This window comes from Schistocerca gregaria, chromosome 8, assembly GCF_023897955.1.
Source record: "Schistocerca gregaria isolate iqSchGreg1 chromosome 8, iqSchGreg1.2, whole genome shotgun sequence".
In the NCBI taxonomy this organism is placed as follows: Eukaryota; Metazoa; Arthropoda; class Insecta; order Orthoptera; family Acrididae; genus Schistocerca; species Schistocerca gregaria.
Window position 1 is genome coordinate 504,371,949 of NC_064927.1, and position 22,078 is coordinate 504,394,026.

General features: G+C 39.4%; 1 protein-coding gene across 3 annotated transcripts in view; it reads left to right on the plus strand.

Annotated features, from left to right (window-relative positions):
- The window catches only part of LOC126284897 (organic cation transporter protein), a 442,131-nt gene that overhangs the window by 409,547 nt on the left and 10,506 nt on the right, over window positions 1–22,078 (plus strand). For all 3 annotated transcript variants that reach the window (XM_049984159.1, XM_049984158.1, XM_049984157.1), the window contains exons 6-10: window positions 1,284–1,452; window positions 12,330–12,447; window positions 13,367–13,572; window positions 14,393–14,544; window positions 17,618–17,802. In XM_049984159.1, the coding sequence (XP_049840116.1) occupies window positions 1,284–1,452; window positions 12,330–12,447; window positions 13,367–13,572; window positions 14,393–14,544; window positions 17,618–17,802 (830 nt within the window). The remainder of the gene's footprint in view (window positions 1–1,283; window positions 1,453–12,329; window positions 12,448–13,366; window positions 13,573–14,392; window positions 14,545–17,617; window positions 17,803–22,078) is intronic.

Sequence of the window (22,078 nt, forward strand, 5' to 3'; positions counted from 1 at the left end):
AATGTGTCCCATGCAGACCTCTTTACAAACTCAATATGCTCTTAAGGTCTTATGCCTCCTAGTGATCCACTGTAAGATGAGACTCCTATGAAAATCGAAGAAGTGGCATTACAATGGCTATATGTAAGTGAATACACTATCCAATTGGAAATTTTAGGAATGCAATTCTGTTTGTTATTGATGTTTCAGTGTTCAAATATCCACTCATCCATGCTGCACTTCTCCATTCGGAATGTTAATATTTAGCTCTTCCAGTGTCCTCGCACTATTATCCCTCTATAATCCTCTGTAGAACTTTGCTACGTGCTCTAATGTGCATTGAGAGCGGATAAAATAATTGAGTTTAATAATGCTGCACTCCTAATTGTCATACTAAAATGTTCATCATCATATGAATATTGGACATAAAGTAAGATAATATAATGAGATTCCACTGTCACAGTAATCTGTGAACATAGCTGACTAACTCTCAATATGGGATTTGTGTGCCCAGTCGTTATCTTGCCCACTGGTGTATGCTGAGAAACTCTGCCTAGCTTAGCACAGGCTCCAGCAGACATGAAATGTCTGCAGCCTTTTGTGGCATGTCACTGTTAGTGTCCTCTCACAAGGGAGTAACCTCAAGCATTTTGGCAAGGAAACCACACCAGCTGGCCACTATTCAATTCAGTTCAATTCAGTTTATTAGCATCCTTGTAGTACAACATCAAAATGACATAGGACTTGTCAATAAACATTACAATTTAATAAAATACATGTACATGAAAATTTATAATTGAATTTACTTGTCACTTAGACATTACAATTTTAATAGAACTATAAGAACATTAACATAAAAATACACAAGTAGGGTACGAACACAAAGAAAAAGCTAGCAATTCTCACATCAAAGATTATTTCCGTTCTTACATCAACACTGATTCACACTTTCATAGAAACAGCAAGTATTTAAATGTGAGCAATTACACACATTTATTATGTCAGGGAAATATTAACTGCACTTTTATTGTCAATTATTCAAAAACTCTTCAATACTGTAAAAACTATTGCTCAATAACATGTTTTTAATTCTCTTTTAAATATGTGCAGTTTTGGTATTATTTTTAGTTCTTTGGGGAGAGCACTGTAGAGGATTTTGGGTTGGTGTAGTACACTTTTGTGATACATAGGTGTTTTATGAATTTCTCTGTGGAAATCATTCATGCATTTATGCATTTGTCGCATGTACATGTTTCACTTCAACCAGCCAGAGTAGATGTCATGTGCCACTTCTGGTGTTGCAGTGACAGAAGTCTGCCACCCAACTTACCGCACACTGCTGAGCTTGCTCTACAATATGTCGTACCCACTGGGGCAGCTTACAATACCCGTCATTGCGTACTATCTGCGTGATTGGCAGAAATTGCAGCTAGCCATATCAATACCTGCCGTGGTGCTCATTTTCAACATCTGGTGAGTAATATTTCCTACTTCAAACATGCAATGTTTTTTAATGTTTCCCATACAACTGAATGTTGTTATATTTCATTTACAACTAGACGAATTAATTATTTTTCACAGACATACTGGTATTATTATCAGTTATAATAATGATAAAATAACAAGGGAAAAAGACACATTATCATTTCAAAGAAAGACTGAAATGAAGGTGATTTTGTGTAAGTAGTTTATCCCTTAACATTCAGAAAGCAAATCTTAGTCATTTCTGTAAATTGGATAATATAAATTTTGTACACACACATAGATGAGAATTTTAACTGAAGGAAATAGGTTGTTAAAAATGGGTAAACAATAGATTTAGTGACAAATTCTCTTACTCTTTTTGTATGTTTGTACCACATGTTAAAATATTCTTGTTATTTTATACTTTGGAAAGAAGGTTTTCATTTCACAAAAGAAGTGTGTCATAAGAATATTATGTGGGGCTTATCCATCCTAATAATGCAGAAATATTTGTAACTTATTGATTGATTACTTAATTGCATCAAGAGACAAATACACTGAAAAACATTAGAATTATAAGGAGATGCCAGCTGCTGTGAATCAGTATGTTGAAAGAGCTCCCAAGAGTCTTTTACCTATGATACATGTATCAGAGGTATCTTAAATACCATCCTTTTCTGTGGATCCGATGTCCTACGCAGAAAGTACAGGATTGGTCATTACTCAATAACTTGTCTGGGAGTGGTGTGTCAATGGTAGACCCAGGTGTCCTGTATATGGTGGATGGGAACCAGGGAGGACTCAGGGCGTTGTACCAATCCCCTTAATCAACAAGTCTAAGGTGTTGTCTTTCATGGAAACTGAAACTGAGCCAGCAGGAATCACTTCACTTGTTTTGAGGAAACCTGTTTTGTGTGGTGTCAGGACGCAGCAAATGCAAAAGGGTAGTGGTCTGTTAATGACCAGCAGTTAAAGTCCGTCAACAGCTGCCACTCAGCTGGTCTGATGAACGTACTTCATGAACTGCCCTGGAGGATGGTCAGCTTCAGATTATGTTGGGTGCCCGAATCTCAGGGCCTTTTGTCCCTGTATCAGTGTGGCTTCTGGGCAGGATGATCTCCAACTGGCCATTTACTCAGGTTGGAAACAGGCATCCGACAGGCTTTTACTAACTGCCGGCAGCTTTTCACAGTCTCGATGTTGTAGCATGGTCCCATTTCTTGGGCCTTATTTTTTTTATAAAAAGCTGACATAGCTGCTCCATATTTGTCAACTAAAGACTACATGCATGCCAAAGTTTAATGCTCTCTGCCTCCTGGCCCACACATCTTAGGGTGCAGACCATATCACTCTTCTCCATCTTTACTGTGCTCCAGTCTTGTCCAGACTAGGTTATGGGAGTCAGGTTTATAGCTCAGCAGCTCCTTCCACTTTGCAACTGCTTGAAACTGCTCACCATTGTGGGGTGCATCTGGCTATTGCTGCCTTTTGCACTAGTCCCATTGACAGGCTCCTCACAGAAGCAGAGATTCCTCCTCTACAGATATGACAGAGCCAACTCCTGGTTTCTTATGCTATCGCCATTTGCCAATTCCCTGACCATCCCATGTACCCTGTCCTCTTTGCCAATGAGGGATGTCTCCCTCATGACATCCACCCATGGGTGAGATTGCTAGTTGGCATGTGTCTCACTTCTCTGTGTCAGGATCTCCATTTCCACTGACTGGAATGCACCTTGTGTCTTTCATCCCATATCCTTGGATGGTGCCTAGACAAGGGATTAGGACTGATGTATTCCAGGGTCCTAAGATCTCTGTCGCCACTATGGTTTGTTGGCATCTTTTATGTGCATCACCTTTTATGTTTTTGGCTGTGTATTTTTTAACTTCATTGTTTTATCATTTGACTCCCCTGACTAGATCAGTCCACTCTCAGTATACCCTAACTTTGGAACTGTGGGACTGATGACCTCACGTGTGGTCCCATAAACCTTCTCAATTAATCAATCAGTCAGCAGTTCAAACTTGTCATAAATGGTGGTACCCGTTGTGGAAATGACAGCAACGGGCAGGAAAGGACACCAGATGCACTCAGTGCGTATGCCTGGGGGCCTCATGGGGCTATACCAGCAGCTATTGACGGAAGAGAGTGCAACAAAATGCAGATTGTGACACACTCTGCAAAAAATGATGCCCATCATCTGAGCTCATTCTTGGTTCGTTCCAGAAACTGGTAAAGAAAGTTGAGAACATCAGCCTTGCACACGGGGTTTCAGCAGTGCCCATAATTTTGCAGCACTGTCCCCAGAACTGATCGTGGCCCATTGGTTCTGAGTCAAGTGGAAGACTGAACCAGAGACTTTGAAAGTTCTATGATGCCAAGCTGTGATTGCCTTGACTTGGGTCGTAGGGTTTGAGGACTGTAGGGTCCCCCTAAATAGGTCATGTGCGTGCACTACACGTGAGAGGCTGCTACTCAGGTAGCTGACCGTGTGGGGTCCATACAAGGTTTTTTTTTTTTTTTAAAGTTAGGTGACTCTCCACCCAATCCAGATAATGATAGCCATAGAAAATCCAGAAGTATCAGTGTAAGAATGAAAGAAATGCTTCTCACAAGTGAGAGTACTAAAAGCCTAATGGTGAACTGCCAAAACATTCACAACAGTGCCAGAGTTTGAAGCACTCTTTAAGAGTAGTGATGCTCAAATAATACTAGGTACAGAGAGCTGGTTGAAATCTTAAATTTTTCTCAAAAATCTCACTGCTATTAATTTCAGAGTATATATAAAGGATAGGAAATTGGAAATAGAGTTGGTGTTTCTGTCGCCAGGCCAGACAAGAGACTCAAATTGACCAAGGTAGAAATTGAAGCTGCATGTCAGAGTGTTTGGGCAAGACTCATATCAGGGGTGGGCATAAAATAGTGATTGGATCCTTCTATTGCCCACCAGATTCCTCTCCTGATGTAACCAAAACCTTCATAGAAAACTTCAGTTCACTTGTAAGTAAGTCCCAATCATATTGTAATGACGGGTGGAGACTTTAATCATAGAACAGTTAATTATAAAAATTAAAGTTTTGTTAATGGTGGGCATGATAAGACATCCTGTGAAACTTTACTAGATGCCTTCTCTGACAACTTCATTGAACAAATCGGTAGGAACCCCCACTCATAATGGAAATACATTGGATCTACTGGCAACAAAAAGACCTAACAGGTTGTCCACATTGAAACTGGTATCAGTGACCATGATGTGGTAGTGGTTACTATAATTACCAGGGTATAAAGGACAACTAAAACAAGCAGAATATGTTCAGTAAACTAGATAAAAAAATCTATAGTGTCCTATCTCAGTGAGGAACCTGAAACTTTCAGCACAGAGCAGGAGCATAGAGATGAACTCTAGCTCATGTTTAAAAGAGTAATTGACCATGCACTGGACAGCTTGGTACCCAGCAGACCAGTTCATAATGGGAGGGAACCTCCATAATATAAAGTAACTGTAAAGAAACTTCTAAAGAAACAGATTACTGCATAATAGGTGTAAAACAAAGTGCAGGGCTGTAGATACACATGCTCAATGAAACACATTTGGCTGCCAAGACATCTATGCATGATTCCTTCGGTGATTACCATAGCAAAATATTGTCAAATGATCTTTCATAGACCTCAAAGAACTTCTGATCATACGTAAGTGCTGTTATTGGCACCAAAGTTAGTGTCCAGTCCCTAGTGAATGAGAAAAGAACTGAAACTGAAGGTTGCAAAGAAAAAGCTGAAATGCTTAACTACATTTTCAAATGTCCCTTTACAAATAAAAATCTAGGAGAATTGCCTCAATTTAATTTTCATTCTGCTGAAAAGATCTATGAAATAAATATTAGTACCAGTGATGTTGAGAAACTACTGAAATCATTAAAATTGATCAAAGCTCCAGAGACCGATGGAAACGCTGTCAGATTCTATATTGAATTTGGGACTGACTTAGCCCCTCTTCTAACTAAAATCTACTGTAGATTTCTTGAACAAAATACCACACCCAGTTCTTGGAAAAAGGCACAAGTCACACCTGACTACAAGAAGGATAGTAGAAATGATACACAAGATTACTGTCCAATATCCTCGACATCAATTTGTTGTGCAGGTCTCACTTTCCTCACATGACAAACTGAAAGCCTTGAATCAAAGCAATCAGATAGGTTCTGTATTTCTTGATTTCCAAAAACCATATGACTTGATACCACACCTATGCTTATTGTCAATAGTATGATGATATAGAGTATCGAGTGAAATTTGTGACAGGATTGAGGACTTTTTGTTAGGGAGGATGCAACATGTTATCTTGAATGGAGAGTCATAGTCTGATGTAGAAATAAGTTCAATTGTGCCCCAGGAAGGGGTATTGTGATCCTTGCTGTTCATGTTGCTTATTAATGATCTTGCAGGCAATGTTAATAATAAAATCAGGATGATGCATTTACCTATAATGAAGTACTATCTGAAAGAAGCTGCATAAATAAGATTTCAAAGTAGTGCGGAGATTGTCAACTTGCTCTAAATGTTCAGAAATATAAAATTTTGCATTTTACAAAATGAAAAAGTGTTATCCTATGGCTTTAATATCAGTGAGTCACTCTTGGCATCGATTAACTCATATAAATACCTAGGTGCAACAATTTGTAGTGATATGAAATGGAATGATCACATAAGTTCAGTTACAGGTAAAGCATGTGGTAAACTAAAGTTTAGTGGTAGATTGCTAATGGAGACTCCTAACAGGGAAGTTCAATCAATCTATAAAGTAGATTACTTACAAATCACTCATGTAAAAAGTTGTAGAATATTGCTCAAATGTGTGGCGCCTATACCAAATAGACTAATAGTGGATATTGAACATATACAGTGGCATGCAACATGAATTATCACAGGTTTGTTTAATCCATGGGAGAGTGTCATATAGATACAGAAGAAACTGAACTGGAAGACTCTTTAAGATAAACGTACGCTATCCTGAGAAAGTCTATTAACAAAGTTTAGAGTCAAGAACTGGCTTTAAATGATTACTCTAGGAATATACTACAACCCCTTATGTATCGCTCACATAGGCATCATGAAGATAAGATAAGATAAGATAAGAATAATTACTGTATGCTCAGAGGCATTCAAAATAACATTCTTCCCATGCTCCAAAAGTGAATAGAACAGGATGAAACACTAATAACTGGTACAAAGGGTTGTATCCTCTGTCATGCACCATATGGTAGTTTCCAGAGTATAGATGTATATGTAGAATGGCTGTTCTATTCATTCTTTCAGTTGAGAAATTCAAAGTACTGCTAATACACACAAAGAAGTAGATTTTTTCTATCTCATCTTTCTTTGAGAATTGTTATAACTTGGTTAATCAGGGAGGCATTATGCACAAATAATTAACACATCAAACAATAAAGTAAAATTTAAATGGAACATCATAAGAGAGACAAACAGGACTGTAAAATCAGAACAAGCAGGGATGTCACAGTCCTCTGGTAATGGTAGACGCCACAATAAACTAAAAGTTGAAGCCTCAGATTTCAATGAATTTTTTTCTCACTATAGCTGAAGAAAGAGGGTACCATAACAGTCAGTCTTCCACAGAAGCCATAGAGATATTTAATTACATGTAAATTGCATGAAAAGTAGCACTTCATTTCAAAATCACAACTCCTAAAGAAATTTAAAAAAATGACTTAAAAGCTTTCTCACCTGTCTATGATGATGTATCAGTAGGATACATCATCATAGTCACATATGGTGCTATTTGTGCAACCAGTCGGTTAAAACTGGGATATTTTCAGACACACTCAAACATTAGGCAGTGATGCCAATCCACAAAACTGGAGCGAGGCATATAATATTTAACCATTAGCCCATCTCTCTGGTGCTAGTGTTCTCAAAGGTATTTGAGAAAACAATACATGGTAAGGTTTATAACCACACTACACAGCTACACACTTCAGGTATTGTAAGGTTTCTCTACATGATGAGCTATATTTCGCTGTACAGATGGGATATTAGGTGAACTAAATTTCAGAGGGTACCAATGGGGATCTTTTGTGACTTTGTAAGGTACTTGACTGTGTGTATCATAACATATTGCTAAAAATGTCTCCAAACTGTGACATCAAGGAGAGAATTTTATGTACACAGTAGGAAACAGAGTTGTCTTCATGAAGTCAGAATGAACAATAAACTCAGACTGGGGAATCCCTGGGGCTCAAGCCTTGCACTAGTTCTTGGACTACATTAATTGTCTACCAATCAAATTAATAGCAGAGCAAAACTGACGTGTTTGCTGATTACGAAAGTATTCTGTTCAAAGGGCCCATCACCATGATGCAGGATACAACCGTGACAGCCACTTACAAAGAACACACATGGTTCATAGCAAATAGCCTAATCCTAAATTTTCCAAAAACTAACACTATACAGTTTCAGACAACAAATAAACTTAGTTCCTGAAATGAATATTAACGATCAGATAAGTAATGAACCACACTCCTAGGCATCTAGACAGTTCAGATGGAAAGAGTGAACTGCTCAGCTGGACAAGACACTTAGAGGTCAGCATGCTTTGTGCTGAGAGCTGTTTCTCTCTTTGTTGACACAGAAATAATGCTGTTGTCATATTTTGCATATTTACATTCTATTAGAGTATTATAATCTTACAGATAAATGCTGCAGGAATTGTAAAAGTCTTCAAACTTAAAAAAGCAAATAGTGAATTAATATATGGGATCTCTAACAGAACATCTTGCAGAGGTCTCTTAATGCCTCTCAGGATACTTACTGTTATAGGTCAATGTATATACTCACTGATGTTTGTAGCACACAACAGGGATATATTTCACAAAAAATGTGACATCCACAACAATGAAAAAATGACTGCTGAAAAAGTTTCGCTAATGCTTTGCAACTCTCTCAATAGTACATGAGGGAGTTACTGTGTCAGGTATGACACTACACAATAAGCTCCCCAACAGTACAAAATGGGAAATTAATAATTTGTAGTTATTCTAAAGGAAACTAAAAACATGCAGCATAGATCAATTTTTTATATATAAAATGAATGGATTCTTAAAGTCACAAGGCATTCTTTAGTGTAAGAATAGAGGAAACCACTTAGGTAAAGGAACACTCTTAAAAGAAAAATGTGATACTTTTACTTATGTCACGAAAATAATTTTTTTTTTGTTTTAATTTAAAGTATTATTATAAAATGCAAATATATTTCTGTATTTATGTCATTATGATGAAAGTTTGTACTTCCATTTATTCTACTATTTTAAGCATGCACTTAAACTTACACCGGTGAACCACATATTGTAATTTTATACACTGTTCATAGAAAAAATGGAATATTTATGATTTACTGTATAAAATGCTCATGCAACACTATACTATTTCACTTGACTTATCCTGTATTACAAGTACACTAATTGTACAATATGTAATCAAGAGAACCAAATAAAAAACAAATCACATAATGTTTGTACCTTTATCAGGGAGGAAAGAGTGAAGGCAAAGGTTGGAACGGAAAAGCAAGTCAATCAGACCCAGGGTTGAGAGGGAGGCTCCAGTTGTGAGGATCAACAATGACAATGTGGGGTCTGAGTGACCTGCTTCTACTCTCCATCCTTCCTTTATTTCCTTTTTATCAAGGAACTAACAGTTCCAAAATCTATGATAGTGTTTTGGGGCATCACCTCCTGAACATAGATACTGGTTACCTATTCAATCTCCCTATAATTTTATAATAATAAAGTTGTTGATCATTTTAACTGTAATAGTATGCTGTTTTCGACAAGCATATTACTCTACATTATATCAAAATAATTCTTTTAAAAGCTAGTGATTTAGACATCTGGTTTGATTACAAATTTAGTATAAAACTAACCTAGAAATTTTAAATGAATTACATATGATTGAGAAGTTGGACATGGAGGTAGTGGTACCATAAACATGACTGAATGGGTTGTTTGAAGTGCTTTGTATCTTTGATGATGCTTCATAAAGTTAGTTAAAACTTTTCAATTCTGTGTCTTGAAAAATGTGCTTGCCTAGCATAGATCAGTATCAGAGTGTGCCATAAGTTTTCTTTTCAATGTAGTGATATGTTTGGGAATGATAGTGTCTTAGAACCTTCGTCATTATTAGTTATGTTTCATTTAAAGTATAGAACTGTTTCTCTGATGGCCAAGCAGATGTAGGTGCTACAGTCTGGAACCGCACGACCGCTATGGCCGCAGGTTCGAATCCTGCCTCTGGCATGGATGTGTGTGATGTCCTTAGGTTATTTAGGTTTAAATAGTTCTAAGTTCTAGGGGACTGATGACCTCAGATGTTAAGTCCCATAGTGCTCAGAGCCATTTGAACCATTTTTTTCCCTTTTTGTTGATCTGATGTAGAGGAAAATGTTTTAAATGTTGGGAAAGAAGATTTACATGACTTTCGTATTTTACTTCCGTTCACATTCCTGATGGCCCTCATTTTAATTCTAAATATGCAGAGTGGTGCAAACATGTTTTCCCAGAATGTATATCCATTCTCCTTTTCTACATCTACATACATACATACATACATACATACTCCACAAGCCACCATATGGTATGACTGATTCATTACGTATGTATAAAAACAGGTTACAAATCTTGATGTATAGCAGAATAATACATTCTTCTGAATATGTCACTGATTATCAAAATGATTAAATTACAAATAAGATGGTGCTTAATGCTATTTACACATTTTTTCGGAGAAATTCTTATTCTGCATGTAAGTATGGTATTCTTCTAATGAGTAAAATGATATTTGTAACAGGAATTTGTTTAGTTGAAATTTAAGCTTAATTGTGGGTAGGGTCATAAATTCACTGGGCAGTGCATTGGCTAACTTCAAACCCGCATACTGTGGACCCTTTTCATAGAGTGCTTTTCTGTTACTGCTGCTGTAAAATTTTTCTGTATTTCTGGTATTGTACTGATACAAATTGGGACAAGTGTTGAGATGCAATCTATTAACAAGGACTATGGCTTTTAGAATGTACATGTTTACTATGGTTAGTACACTTGTTTTTGGAAACAAGCCACAGCATAATTCCTTATATTTTGCTAGACAGATGATTCTTGTAGCCCTTTTATGAAGCAGCAATAGTTTCTTTAGATTTGCTTTGGTTATAGCTCCCCAAATTTATATTCCGTAATTCAGGTGAGAGGAAAATTCAGTCTTTAGGACAACAGTGTCTTCGCAGTACTTGCTAATCCATATTAATTGCAAATACATTCTTGCAGTCCTAGCATGAAATGAATGTTAGAGATGGTAGAATCATTTGGCAGTCATAGATGAAGATTCATTCTGCCAGTTAAAGAATTTAGAGTGTAAAAGAATAACTACTTACTTCAATTTTTTTCAAGCTAAAGTATTTTTCTGTATTTTATGTATTCATATGTGATGGGTGGTAGCATGTGCTCAAATATGAGCATGAATTATGTTAATAGTTCTCAAATTGATTTGAAGCACGTCAATAAAATGTCTTTCACAATTCAGTTGCCAAGCAAATGGCTAACCAACTTGCAAAGATACATTCATTGTGGTTTTGAGAGATTGTGTATCAGACTGATTTTATGATGAGCTCCACACTCAGACTTTGATGGAGAATCCACTGCTGTCAGTGGCATGATTTGGATGTGGTGTGGAGGGTCATATGGTTAGCAGATGGCCCTCCCAGCCACTGTCAGCTATCCAGATCTTGGTGCTCTACTCTCCATTCAGGTAGATTCTCAATTGGCATCATGACGAGTTGATCCTGTTCTAGTTCCTCTCACCAAGGAAGAATTTGTGGCAGTACCAGTAATTGTACCCACATCCTCCACATGGCAGTCAGACAAGCTGAAACTGCTTTTTCTGAAGTGTAAAATTCTGGATGAATAACTAATAACTTGAGTGGTCATATTTCATTCTGCTCAAATTAAGAACATTGAGTTGTATTTTGTGACTTCTGGAATTGCCACTTTCCTGTCAGCGAAGGTAGCTCCAGCATTCTAAAATAGTAATTATGTATTACTATTATTCAGAGATCACATAAATTTCATATTTAGCTGGAGTAATGTGAAGAATATTGGTGTATCCATTATCACATCAGGTAAGGCATTGCACTGTTGATACATAAGGCTGGGGTTCCATAGGAGGAGGAGGATGTATGTTTGGTCCCTTCATGCCTGTTGAATATTGACTACATTTGAACCTAGCCACAGTTTGTAACACCAGCAACTGCTGATACACTACTATTGCCCCATAAAAATGTACCTGTTGCTGATTATAGTTATATAAAATTGTGAGGCAGTTTAGGCAGTCGTCATTTAGCTTCAGGATGTGAAATTCTTAGTAGTGCTGATAAATGCATGCAATAATACAAAAAACTACTGTCACTTGAATTACTTGTTCCTTCCACAGCGAGCAGAGAAGAATAGAGTGGCGAAGATTAAAATGGAGAGGCGGGTCACTCAGACCCCTCAATGAGAGGGCCCATGTGTTATCCCCAAAATAGGTGGTTTCGTCTCAGCAGTTACTTGTTTTAAAAAAGCTTGAGGAAGAGTGTTTGTCTGGTTTTTTTGTCCACTATATAGGTGTAATTTTATAAAATATCTACTCCTGCTCAGCAGTTATACACCGAAGTAAAGCAACCACTTTCATGGTTGATTATGTGGAGCAGAAAAGTTGATTTAAATATTAGAGCCTTCTACTTTCAGGAATACAACCATTTGCTCAATTTATTGTGGAAAATGCACTGATAATTACTGTTCAGTTTATGATTAATAAGTCACCAAATATTTTTTTTTTCTCAACAGGTTGCTTCCTGAATCCCCCAGGTGGCTTATTGCACGTGGACAGAGGGAAAAGGCCTGGAAGATAGTGAAAAAGGCAAATCCTCTTGCAGAAAAAAGGAGTGTCACAGAAATACAGCCAGTAAGTTTATTTCTGCCAAATATTGTATGACTTAGTTCAGAAAGGAGAGTATTAAGTATGATAAGTACAAAATCAACAGTTTATTTTGTAATATGTAAACAGTATATAAAAATTGGACATTTCTTCATTCATGATTTTGAAGGGTACTCTTTGGAATCACTGAGACCCTTGAAAACTGTGCTCCCAGGCAGAATCTCATTCCCAAGATGTATATGATGCTTAAAAAAGTGACTGATTGGTAGTGAGGGCACAGTGAAGATAGTTACAAAGATTATCTAACTACTTCATATGTCAACCTTCTTTATATTTCAAGCAAAACTATCATTATAGAAATACACAAACAAGAGTCATGCAATTAATTTCTCTCTCTTTCATGTACATATGAAAAATACACGCTATACCAACAGCAATCAAATATTATATTCGGACAATGCCATACTGTGCTCAAAGAGTTCTGTGAAACCTAGTTCCAAATTTAGAATACAACACTTTAGTACTGGATACAAATCATCATCATCTTCTTCTTCTTCTTCTTCTTCTTCTTCCTGTTTAGAATCTGGCAGAATAAAAGGTTTAACCCTTGGCACTCGACATTGTGAATTTTGTCCACCCAGATGGTGGTGATTTAAATTCAAATAAAGAGTGCATGGAGATACCCTTCATCTGCATTAAAGAGTGCAAAGGGTTAAACTGTTTGCCAGACTGGCATTGAAACTTGAACACTTGCCTTTCATGGGCATTGCTCTTAGCAACAGAGTTGTTCAGGTACATTTGTGGTTCAGCATGAAGATCTGCTCCTCACATCCATGGGATACTAATCAAAACTAACCACAGAAAGTGCCAAAAATATAATTCCTCAGTTGTTTAAGAAACAGTTTACAATAAGCTATGGTACTGATTTGTGTTCACACAATTGCAGGTAACCAACACAGATGCAACAGTGACTGAGAAGAACTATGAGATCGCATTGTTTAAGAGGTTTTTGGCCAGTACTAAGAAGCTAGTTGTAATGTTCCGGCATGGAGAGAGCTGCCGCCGGCTGGTCATATGCTTCTATCTGTGGTGGGTGTCTGCACTCACATATTATGGTCTCTCTCTCAACTCCCAGAACTTTTCATCTGACAGGTGAGCTCATAGTGTTACAGATGTAGAGAGAATGAGCTGTGCAGTATTTCTTTGGACTGAGTGACTGAGGTTAACATTGGCTAACATTTAGCCATGACAGTTGTCACTTCTGTCCAACCTTTATCCATCACTAAGTCTATATGCTCCCTGACATTTGTTCATTCTCTCTCTCTCTCTCTCCCTCTCTCTCTCTCCCTCTCTCTCTCTCTCTCTCTCTCTCTCTCTCTCTCTCTCTCTCCCTCCCTCCCTCTCTCTCCCTCTCTCTCTCTCCCTCTCTCTCTCTCCCTCTCTCTCTCTCTCTCTCTCTCTCTCCCTCTCTCTCTCTCTCTCTCTCTCTCCCTCCCTCTCTCTCTCCCTCCCTCTCTCCCTCACTCCCTCCCTCTCTCTCTCACTCCCTCCCTCTCTCTCTCACTCCCTCCCTGCCTCTCACTCCCTCCCTCCCTCTCTCTCTCACTCCCTCTCCCTCTCTCTCTCACTCCCTCTCCCTCTCTCTCCCTCTCCCTCTCCCTCTCTCTCCCTCCCATAATGTTTTATCAGTTATCTCCCTCCATCCAACTTCCAACCATGCCTTTGTGTGAGCTTTGTTACCACTATATTAATATCTGTGACTACTCAGTCTTTTTGCACTTATTTTGCTGCAGTGAAGTTGATTATGCCTTCATATAGTACATGTGATTTGTGTTTCACGACAAATATCAAAATATCTATGGATTCATCAAATGCTTCCAAAACTTTCTAGGGATATATCAGTAAGATAAGTTTTAGACAGAAATCATTGCTTTTTAAGTTTCTGATCATTGTGGTTCTTCACCTGTTTCAGATATGTCTACACTGCTGTCTCTGGAGCAGTGGAGATAGTAGGTTACTTGATACCAATTCCTCTACTACGAGTGATGGGTCGCAGGTCCACCAGCTCTTTACTGTTCTTTATATCTGGTGTGGCACTCCTCCTGGTATTACCGGTTCCAGAAGGTAACTTCTCTGCTCTCTTTCTCTTTCTCTTGCGGGGTAAATGTGTCACTTTGAGATAAGAGAACCTGATCTGGAAACAACCAAGTCAAAAGCTATAAGAAAAAATTGTTCCAATACCTCTGACAATGGTATACATGTACTGGTATGGTTGATGCTAAGATTGCATCTTTCAGAGGCAGTAGTATGAAATAAAACAAGAAGAAAATATCTAGTAAAAATGGGATCTAAAATGTGTATCTTAAGAGCTTCAGGCACGTGATCGTCTTTGCTACTGTGAAACATCTCTCTTCTATTGAATAAGTGCCCATATGTTTTCAGGTATGCATTTTAGATCCCATATTTACTGGACATTTTTTCTTGTTTTGGTCCATACTATGTTCTCCAAAAATATAGAAACCAAACAGTTTGCAGTAGAAGAGGTGTGCTTCGCAATATCAAAAATGAACGTGTGCTCATAGTTCTTAAGGTATGCATTTATGTCCCGTGTTTATTGGACCTCTCTTTTCTTCTTTTGTTCCATACTACCATCTCTGAAGATTGTCTGCCCTATAGTGTTAGCAACAACAGTACTCATACTTGTATTCTGCTATCAAAGGTATCAAAATTATTTTTGTTTATAACTTCCAAATTGATTCTTTCCGTGCCAAGGTCCCTTACCTCAAATTAATGTATTTACTCTGCTCCATCATCCCTGAAAGTTTGTAATGTCATCACAGAATCACCCCATATAAATGAATTAATCAAGCAGGTCAGTTTAACATGTTATGCATTTAGAAATATCTTGTATAGTAATCACTTGAAGACAAAAGTGATGCCACACTTTGCATTAGTTCACACTGTTGTCTTATGGAATTATTTCTTGCAGAAAGGCAGCCTGAATAAATAAAGCACCCATTTTTTGCACAGAAACAATGCATTTGTCAGATGACTCAGTAGTAGCCAAGTCTGAACCTTTTTCCGTGGCCTTCTCCAGCTGTCAGGTTTACAAGGTAATGTAGGACTCCTGCAAAAAAACTCTCCCATACTTACAGTAAAACACAACCAAATGTCTCCAGCAGCTTGTTTCATTAAAGTTGCTTACAGAGAGATTTTAATTGCAATTTACTGTTCCCTATTCACTCCCAAATCATGATTCTGGCATGACTCCAGCATCCACCTAGGATAGCCAACAAGGGAAGGTTGGGCACCTGTCTGAGAGGCAGACCACATTCTAAGTGGCTCCAAATTCATAATAGTACTATGGTGGTATTGTGAAAGACAGTTTGTGTAAAATCATATGGGAACTGAAACACACAGAGAAGAGCGATTACCAATGTGATACAGATACGTACATCACTTTTTTGAAGCCAGTGCTGCAGCTTTACAATAAAAGTGATTCTTCGCGCTGAAGTCTCCCAGAATTTATTCTTGAATCCTCCTCCTATGATTGCTGCATTTGATGAACATTTGCTACAATATGTGCAATGCTGTAGAAATTTATTGGTGATGTCTTCATATTTGTTAATACACACTCCTCTTTACATTTAAATGCCAATTAAATTACATCCAATATTTCCCAAAATTTCACAAATTCATCTGTGCTCTAAGAGTTGGAAAAAATGTCAGCTACATGGTTTTCTGAATCTACTTCACAGCTCTAGTGTACTTTTATACTTTGAATTTTTAATAAAGTTGCCATATCTAGTAACATTAAGTGCCCCCTGAGTTGTCTTTACATATTTTAACAGGCCCATAAGACTTTGCCTAAAAATATTAAAGTTATTTAAAATTAACTTAATATCAGTGACAATTTCTGACAATGCTACATACTCAGCAAAAGTAGAATATTTCATAAAACTTCCTTTTTTTGAAGACTATTAAAGTTTCAGATAATCTAATCACATAATCTGATGTGGACTTACTATCTAGACAATCGCCTACCCAATCTGTATCTACAAAATGATCTAAGAAATAAATATTTTCAGTCCTTCCATATGCTAACTCCAAACTTTTTGTGTAATATAAATACATTAGCAGTCCATCTGACACAGTTCTCATGGTTCTAATTTCAAATTATCTTCCATCAGTGTACTGTAGAACTTTGAATGTTCAGTTTGATATCTCCAAGCTACAGATTCAGCACAGCTTTCCCAGCCAAGTCATTACCTTCTTTGCCCAATTATAATTAATATTTATCCCAAGATAATTCTTTACTTCACATAAATTTTCCATTTGAAATTGCTTAGATAACAATGCCATGTATTTTTCCCTCTACTTTTACAACAAACTGGCAAACCATCCATGACCACAATTTTATAGACGGCATAATTTGTAGTTATCAGTACATACAGTTAATAGTATTATTTTTTTATTTTAAAACCTAGACCAGGAGTTTTAACCATAATTGAATTTTGCCACTTGCATGGTCTGTATCGTAAATTATGAACGTTTTATATAAAAAAAATTCCAGCTGAATTACATACTCTGCTGTAATCATCCCATTGTAAACTACACTGTGAACAATGAAGTTTAATGAAATATTGCACTTATAAGAATAAAGCCATTTTATGTAACTAAAAAATGGGAAAAGCTTAAAACTTATGTATTTAAGGCACAGAATTGTGGCATAGGAGCCCCACCTTGCTATGTCTCAACTGCAGTTAATGACACGACAGATAGACTGTTGACAACAAAGATCAATGTCACTAAACATTAAGAGTGATTTATAGTAGTCTTAAGAGATGCTAGAGCTGCTTCTTGTATTCTCATTACTCAGGAGTGTTTGTATAAATTTTGCTATCATTACCTAACAGATACACTAAAACTCTTTATGAAACACACGCTGAATAAATAAATTTGTTTCAGCAGTGTACCTAAAATCATAAATTTGCGAAAAATAATGTTGTAAGATACCCCAAAAGTCATTTCAGTAGCAGAAAACCAGTACTACATATATTTGAATGCTATCCTATATTTAAATGAAGTTGTTAAAGAAGTTCAACTTGTTTACAGGACCAGAGTAGGCAGAATATACACGTTTATAGTAACTAGGAAAAAAATTTCCTTAAGATAATTTTCTCTCTTCACGTTCCAGATCTTCCAGGACTGCGGATGGCTGTGGCAATGGTGGGTCGCCTCTGCATTGGAGCAGTGTACTCTGTGGTCATACTTTACACCTCAGAACTGTTCCCAACAGTCGTCAGGAACACAGCAGTTGGTACCAGTGCCACTGTGTCACATATGGGTGCAACAATAGCACCATACATTGTTGACCTATTGGTAAGTTCTTATAATTTTTCATTCCAGTTGACAATTCTGTCATAATGATGCAAGAAATTCCTCTTCATTTAAATGTGTATTGACTAGGATAATTATTTCTCATTTAATCGCTCTGGAGATACCTCTTTCAAATTCAATATCATGCTTGGCATTTTGGGGGATTTCATTCTAACCTACTTTACCAGAATACTGTGTTATATCTTGTTATATTCTCTGTTCACAGAATGCTGATCAACAAAACTCCTACTTTATTGATATCTTTTATAGTTGCAATTTCTTATTATTTACACGTTTCCACTTTCAGTGAGTCACATTTATCCAAAGTTACCTACATGAAAAAGTAATAGGTAATGTGCATGAATGTTTGTAGACAACAAAGTGAGATACTACTCTGATATCAGATGAAACATTAATCTCTGTATGGGAACATGTAGTAACATGATCCACAAAAGGCTATATGCCTAACTAAAAGGCTACATGGAAAGAAGATATCAGTGAGACTGAAATTCAATTATAAGCATGTAAGGCTGTAACATTGTATGTTGTGAAAGAAAAAAAAGCACCTCTTCCACTGCATTCCTTAAAATAAATAGAAACTCTTACTAGTAAATGTCACAAAATGCCTAATGACTCAGTTTTCGAAGTCTAAGGATGGAATTATCAGTACTGTGAAGATAATTGGCCTGCAACTATACTGTTAGCTAAGCAGAAATATTTTGTCTCTTTAAATATTTAGGTTTAGGGATGCAAAAGATGACATTACTAGAGTGCAGATATAACGTGGGAAATCTCCAGCATTCATTTTTAGTACTAAGATCTATTCAACTCTGTTGTTGTTTTATGCAACAGCCACATCACATATCAGTTTGAAATGATACCATGTAAACAAGAATGTATAGAACTGCTTAGTTGGGAATATATTCAACAAAATATTTGGTAGAGGACAGTTTCATAATACTACACTGATAAGCACAAAGAAAGGAAACATTTACAATTGGATAGCTGTAACTATCAGCCAGGTTCTGCAAGCTACTGTACACTGGTAACTGTAGACTTCTGTGGCATCTGTGTTTTAATAGCATTCTCATGGGTACGTGACCATGTTACGTTGTAATGTGGATTAACATTTCATACAGTACTGCAAACAGGAATCATAGTATTGACATTTTGTAGTGCTACCTCAGTAGCACCATAACTCTAAGTATAATGATGTCTCACCCTACCTCTGTTACCACATGACAGTGTACTATAAAACTAACATTGTGGCTAAATGCCAGAAGTGGGAAGTAGGGTAGTTAAGGTCCTCTGCTGGCAGTATTTTTGTTTTCAATTTCATTGGCCCCCTGTGGGTTCGGGGTAAGAATAGGCCTGAGGTATTCCTGCCTGTCATAAGAGGCGACTAAAAGGAGTTTCAACCGTTTCGGCCCTCCATGTGATGGTCCCCCTTGGTGTTTGATCTCCATTTTTCAAAATTTTACAGAAGTACGAGCCTTTTGGGGAAGGACGCCTTACGTGGTAACACTGGTCCTCAGTGCACTAAGACTTTGGCACTCAGCATTGTAACGGCGTTGTAAGCACACCCACTATTCCTCAAATTGGGCCTAAACGCCTGATGTGTTGCACAAGTTACGCCCATAGTGCGTCCCCATCTGCACCTACGATCACGATGGACTTTCCATGGCACCCAAAATCCAGCACGATAGCCAGCCCGTTGTGGTGGGGTTGTCATGTACCATCTAGGTTGTAGCACCCTGACAACACAGGGATCATACTGCCGATACCTGAGCTGAACCCTCCCCACGTCGGCCAAGGAGTAGATGCCCGTCTCCTTGGGGCATCAGGACTCCCGGTAATGGTCATCCTGCCAGGGTGGCCCTTGCTGAGGCTGTGTGGCACTCGTGGGGAGAGCCCCTGGTCGGAGTGGGTGGTATCGGGGCGGACGTTTCGCAGATGAAACGTCAACATGTATCAGGTTGATCTGCGGCCGAGTCTTTTAAAAAGAAAGGTACTGTCTCTGGTTCTGGTTCTCCTGCCCTTTCCCCCTTGGCCACTCCCTGGGAGGAAGGACAGGCCCACCGGCTTGGGCCTAAGTACTTCCCCCGCTATTTAGTCTGTTCTTGGACCGCTGGGGGGGGACGTTCGCCACCTCCAATCCCATGTTCTTTGTCCAGCACATTGAGAACATCTTGGGGAAATTGAGGCTCTCAGTTAATTGTCGGTGACACTCCAGGTGTGCGACTGACTAGGGGAACATCCCAGTGTCCATTGTCCTGCATCTGGCACTGAATAGGACGCAGAGGGTTATTTTTTGTAGGGACCTCCTGCTACAATCTGATGATGAGCTCAGGGCCAACCTGGAGCGCTGAGGCATGCATTTCGTCTGGCGAGTGAAGCGCGGCCCCAAAGACCGTCGCATCAACACCGCATCGGGGCCTTTATCCTGGCCTTCGAGGGGGACGTTCTCTCGGAGAAGGTAAAGGTGATGTGCTACCGGTGCAACGTGTGACCTTACGTCCCACCTCCTGTGCGCTGCTGTCGGTGTTTGCACTTCGGGCACATGTCGTCACGGTGTGAGGCTGAGCCCCTTTGTGGCGATTGTGAAGTCCTCTCCGTGAGGAACATACATGCACCCCACCACCTTGGTGCGTTAATTGTCCTGGCCTCCACTCGCCTAGATCTTTAGATTGCCCCGTTGTATCAGAAGGAGAAGATGATTCAGGAAATAAAAACTTTGGACCGTCTCTCTTATTCTAAGGCCAGGAGGAAGTATACCCGCCTCCATCCCATGATGTTGACAACTTCATTTGCCTCAGTCGCGTCCACTCCTTCCACAGTATCCTCACCCCTGTCCTGTCCCCCCTCCACCTCCTCACCCCATCCGGGGTCTATGCCTCCGCCTCCCAAATCCCTCCCTTCCAAATGCTCCTCCGTCGCGGCCCCTGCCCCCTCTGCCCCAGAGGCCACCTTCCTCCTCCTCCCCCTCTGCCGCCTGAGAAGCGATCCTCTTCTCAGGTGTCCATCGGAGAAATGTTCCGGACCCCGGCTTCCGAGGTCCTGCATTCCAAAATGGACCCCGCACGTTAGGACCTTCTTCGGGTCCAGCCCACCATCCCCGTGCCTCATCGGACTTCCAAGAAGGCCTCCACGAAGAAGTCTTTATCCCCCTCTCCACCCCGGCGCCTTTCGTCTGACGCTCCATCCGTGAGTCGCTGCTCCCGGTCGTCCTCAGTTTCGCCGGGACGCTCTGCTGCCAGACGCTCAGCTGGCCTGTTGTCGGCGAATGATGCTGCCCCTACGCAACCCAGGAATGCGGCCGCAGCTGGCGACGACTCGATGGAACAGGATCCACCTCCCGCCGGTTGTAGCATTGTTCCCTTGAAACCTGGCCCTCAGCGGCCATCGAGGTGACCAGCTCTTCACCCGTTTCGTTCCCCCCTTTTTTCTGACTAGCGATGACTTTGTTACATTGAAACATAAGAGGTATTAGATCTAATCGGGAGGAATTACAACTGCTCCTCTGCCTGCACTGTCCGCTCGTCCTTGGTCTCTAGGAAACCAAGTTGCGCCCAACTGAACGTATTGCTTTTACCCACTATACCTCAGAGCGGTTTGACCTCACCCCTGTGGACGGTATTCCAGCTCATGGTGGGGTCATGTTGCTCGTACGGGACAATGTCTATTACCATCCCATCCCACTGACCACCCCACTCCAAGCTGTCCGTATTACTCTTTCTGCCTTTACTTTTTCCGTTTGTACTGTCTACACTCCATTGTCGTCTGCAGTTAGTCAGGCTGACATGATGCACCTGATTTTTCAGCTTCCTCCGCCGTTTTTATTGTTTGGCGACTTCAATGCCCATAATCCCCTTTGGGCCCCTCCTGCATCCTGCCAGAGGGGCTCCCTCTTAGCGGATGTCTTCAACCATCTCAATCTTGTCTGCCGTAATACTGGCGCCCTGACTTTCCTCTCGGACTCTACTCATACCTACTCCCACTTGGACCTCTCGATCTGTTCTACCACTCTAGCCCGTCGGTTTGAGTGGTATGTACTTTCTGACACCTATTTGAGTGACCATTTCCACTGTGTCATTCGTCTCCTGCCCCACACCCCATTCCCACGTCTTTCGAGCTGGAACATACCGAAAGCTGACTGGGGACTTTACTCCTCCCTGGCGACCTTTCCGGACCACGATTTTCTCAGTTGTGACAGTCATGTCGAATACCTCGTGGCTGTTATCATCAATGCTGCCGAGCATTCCATTCCTCGTACTATCTC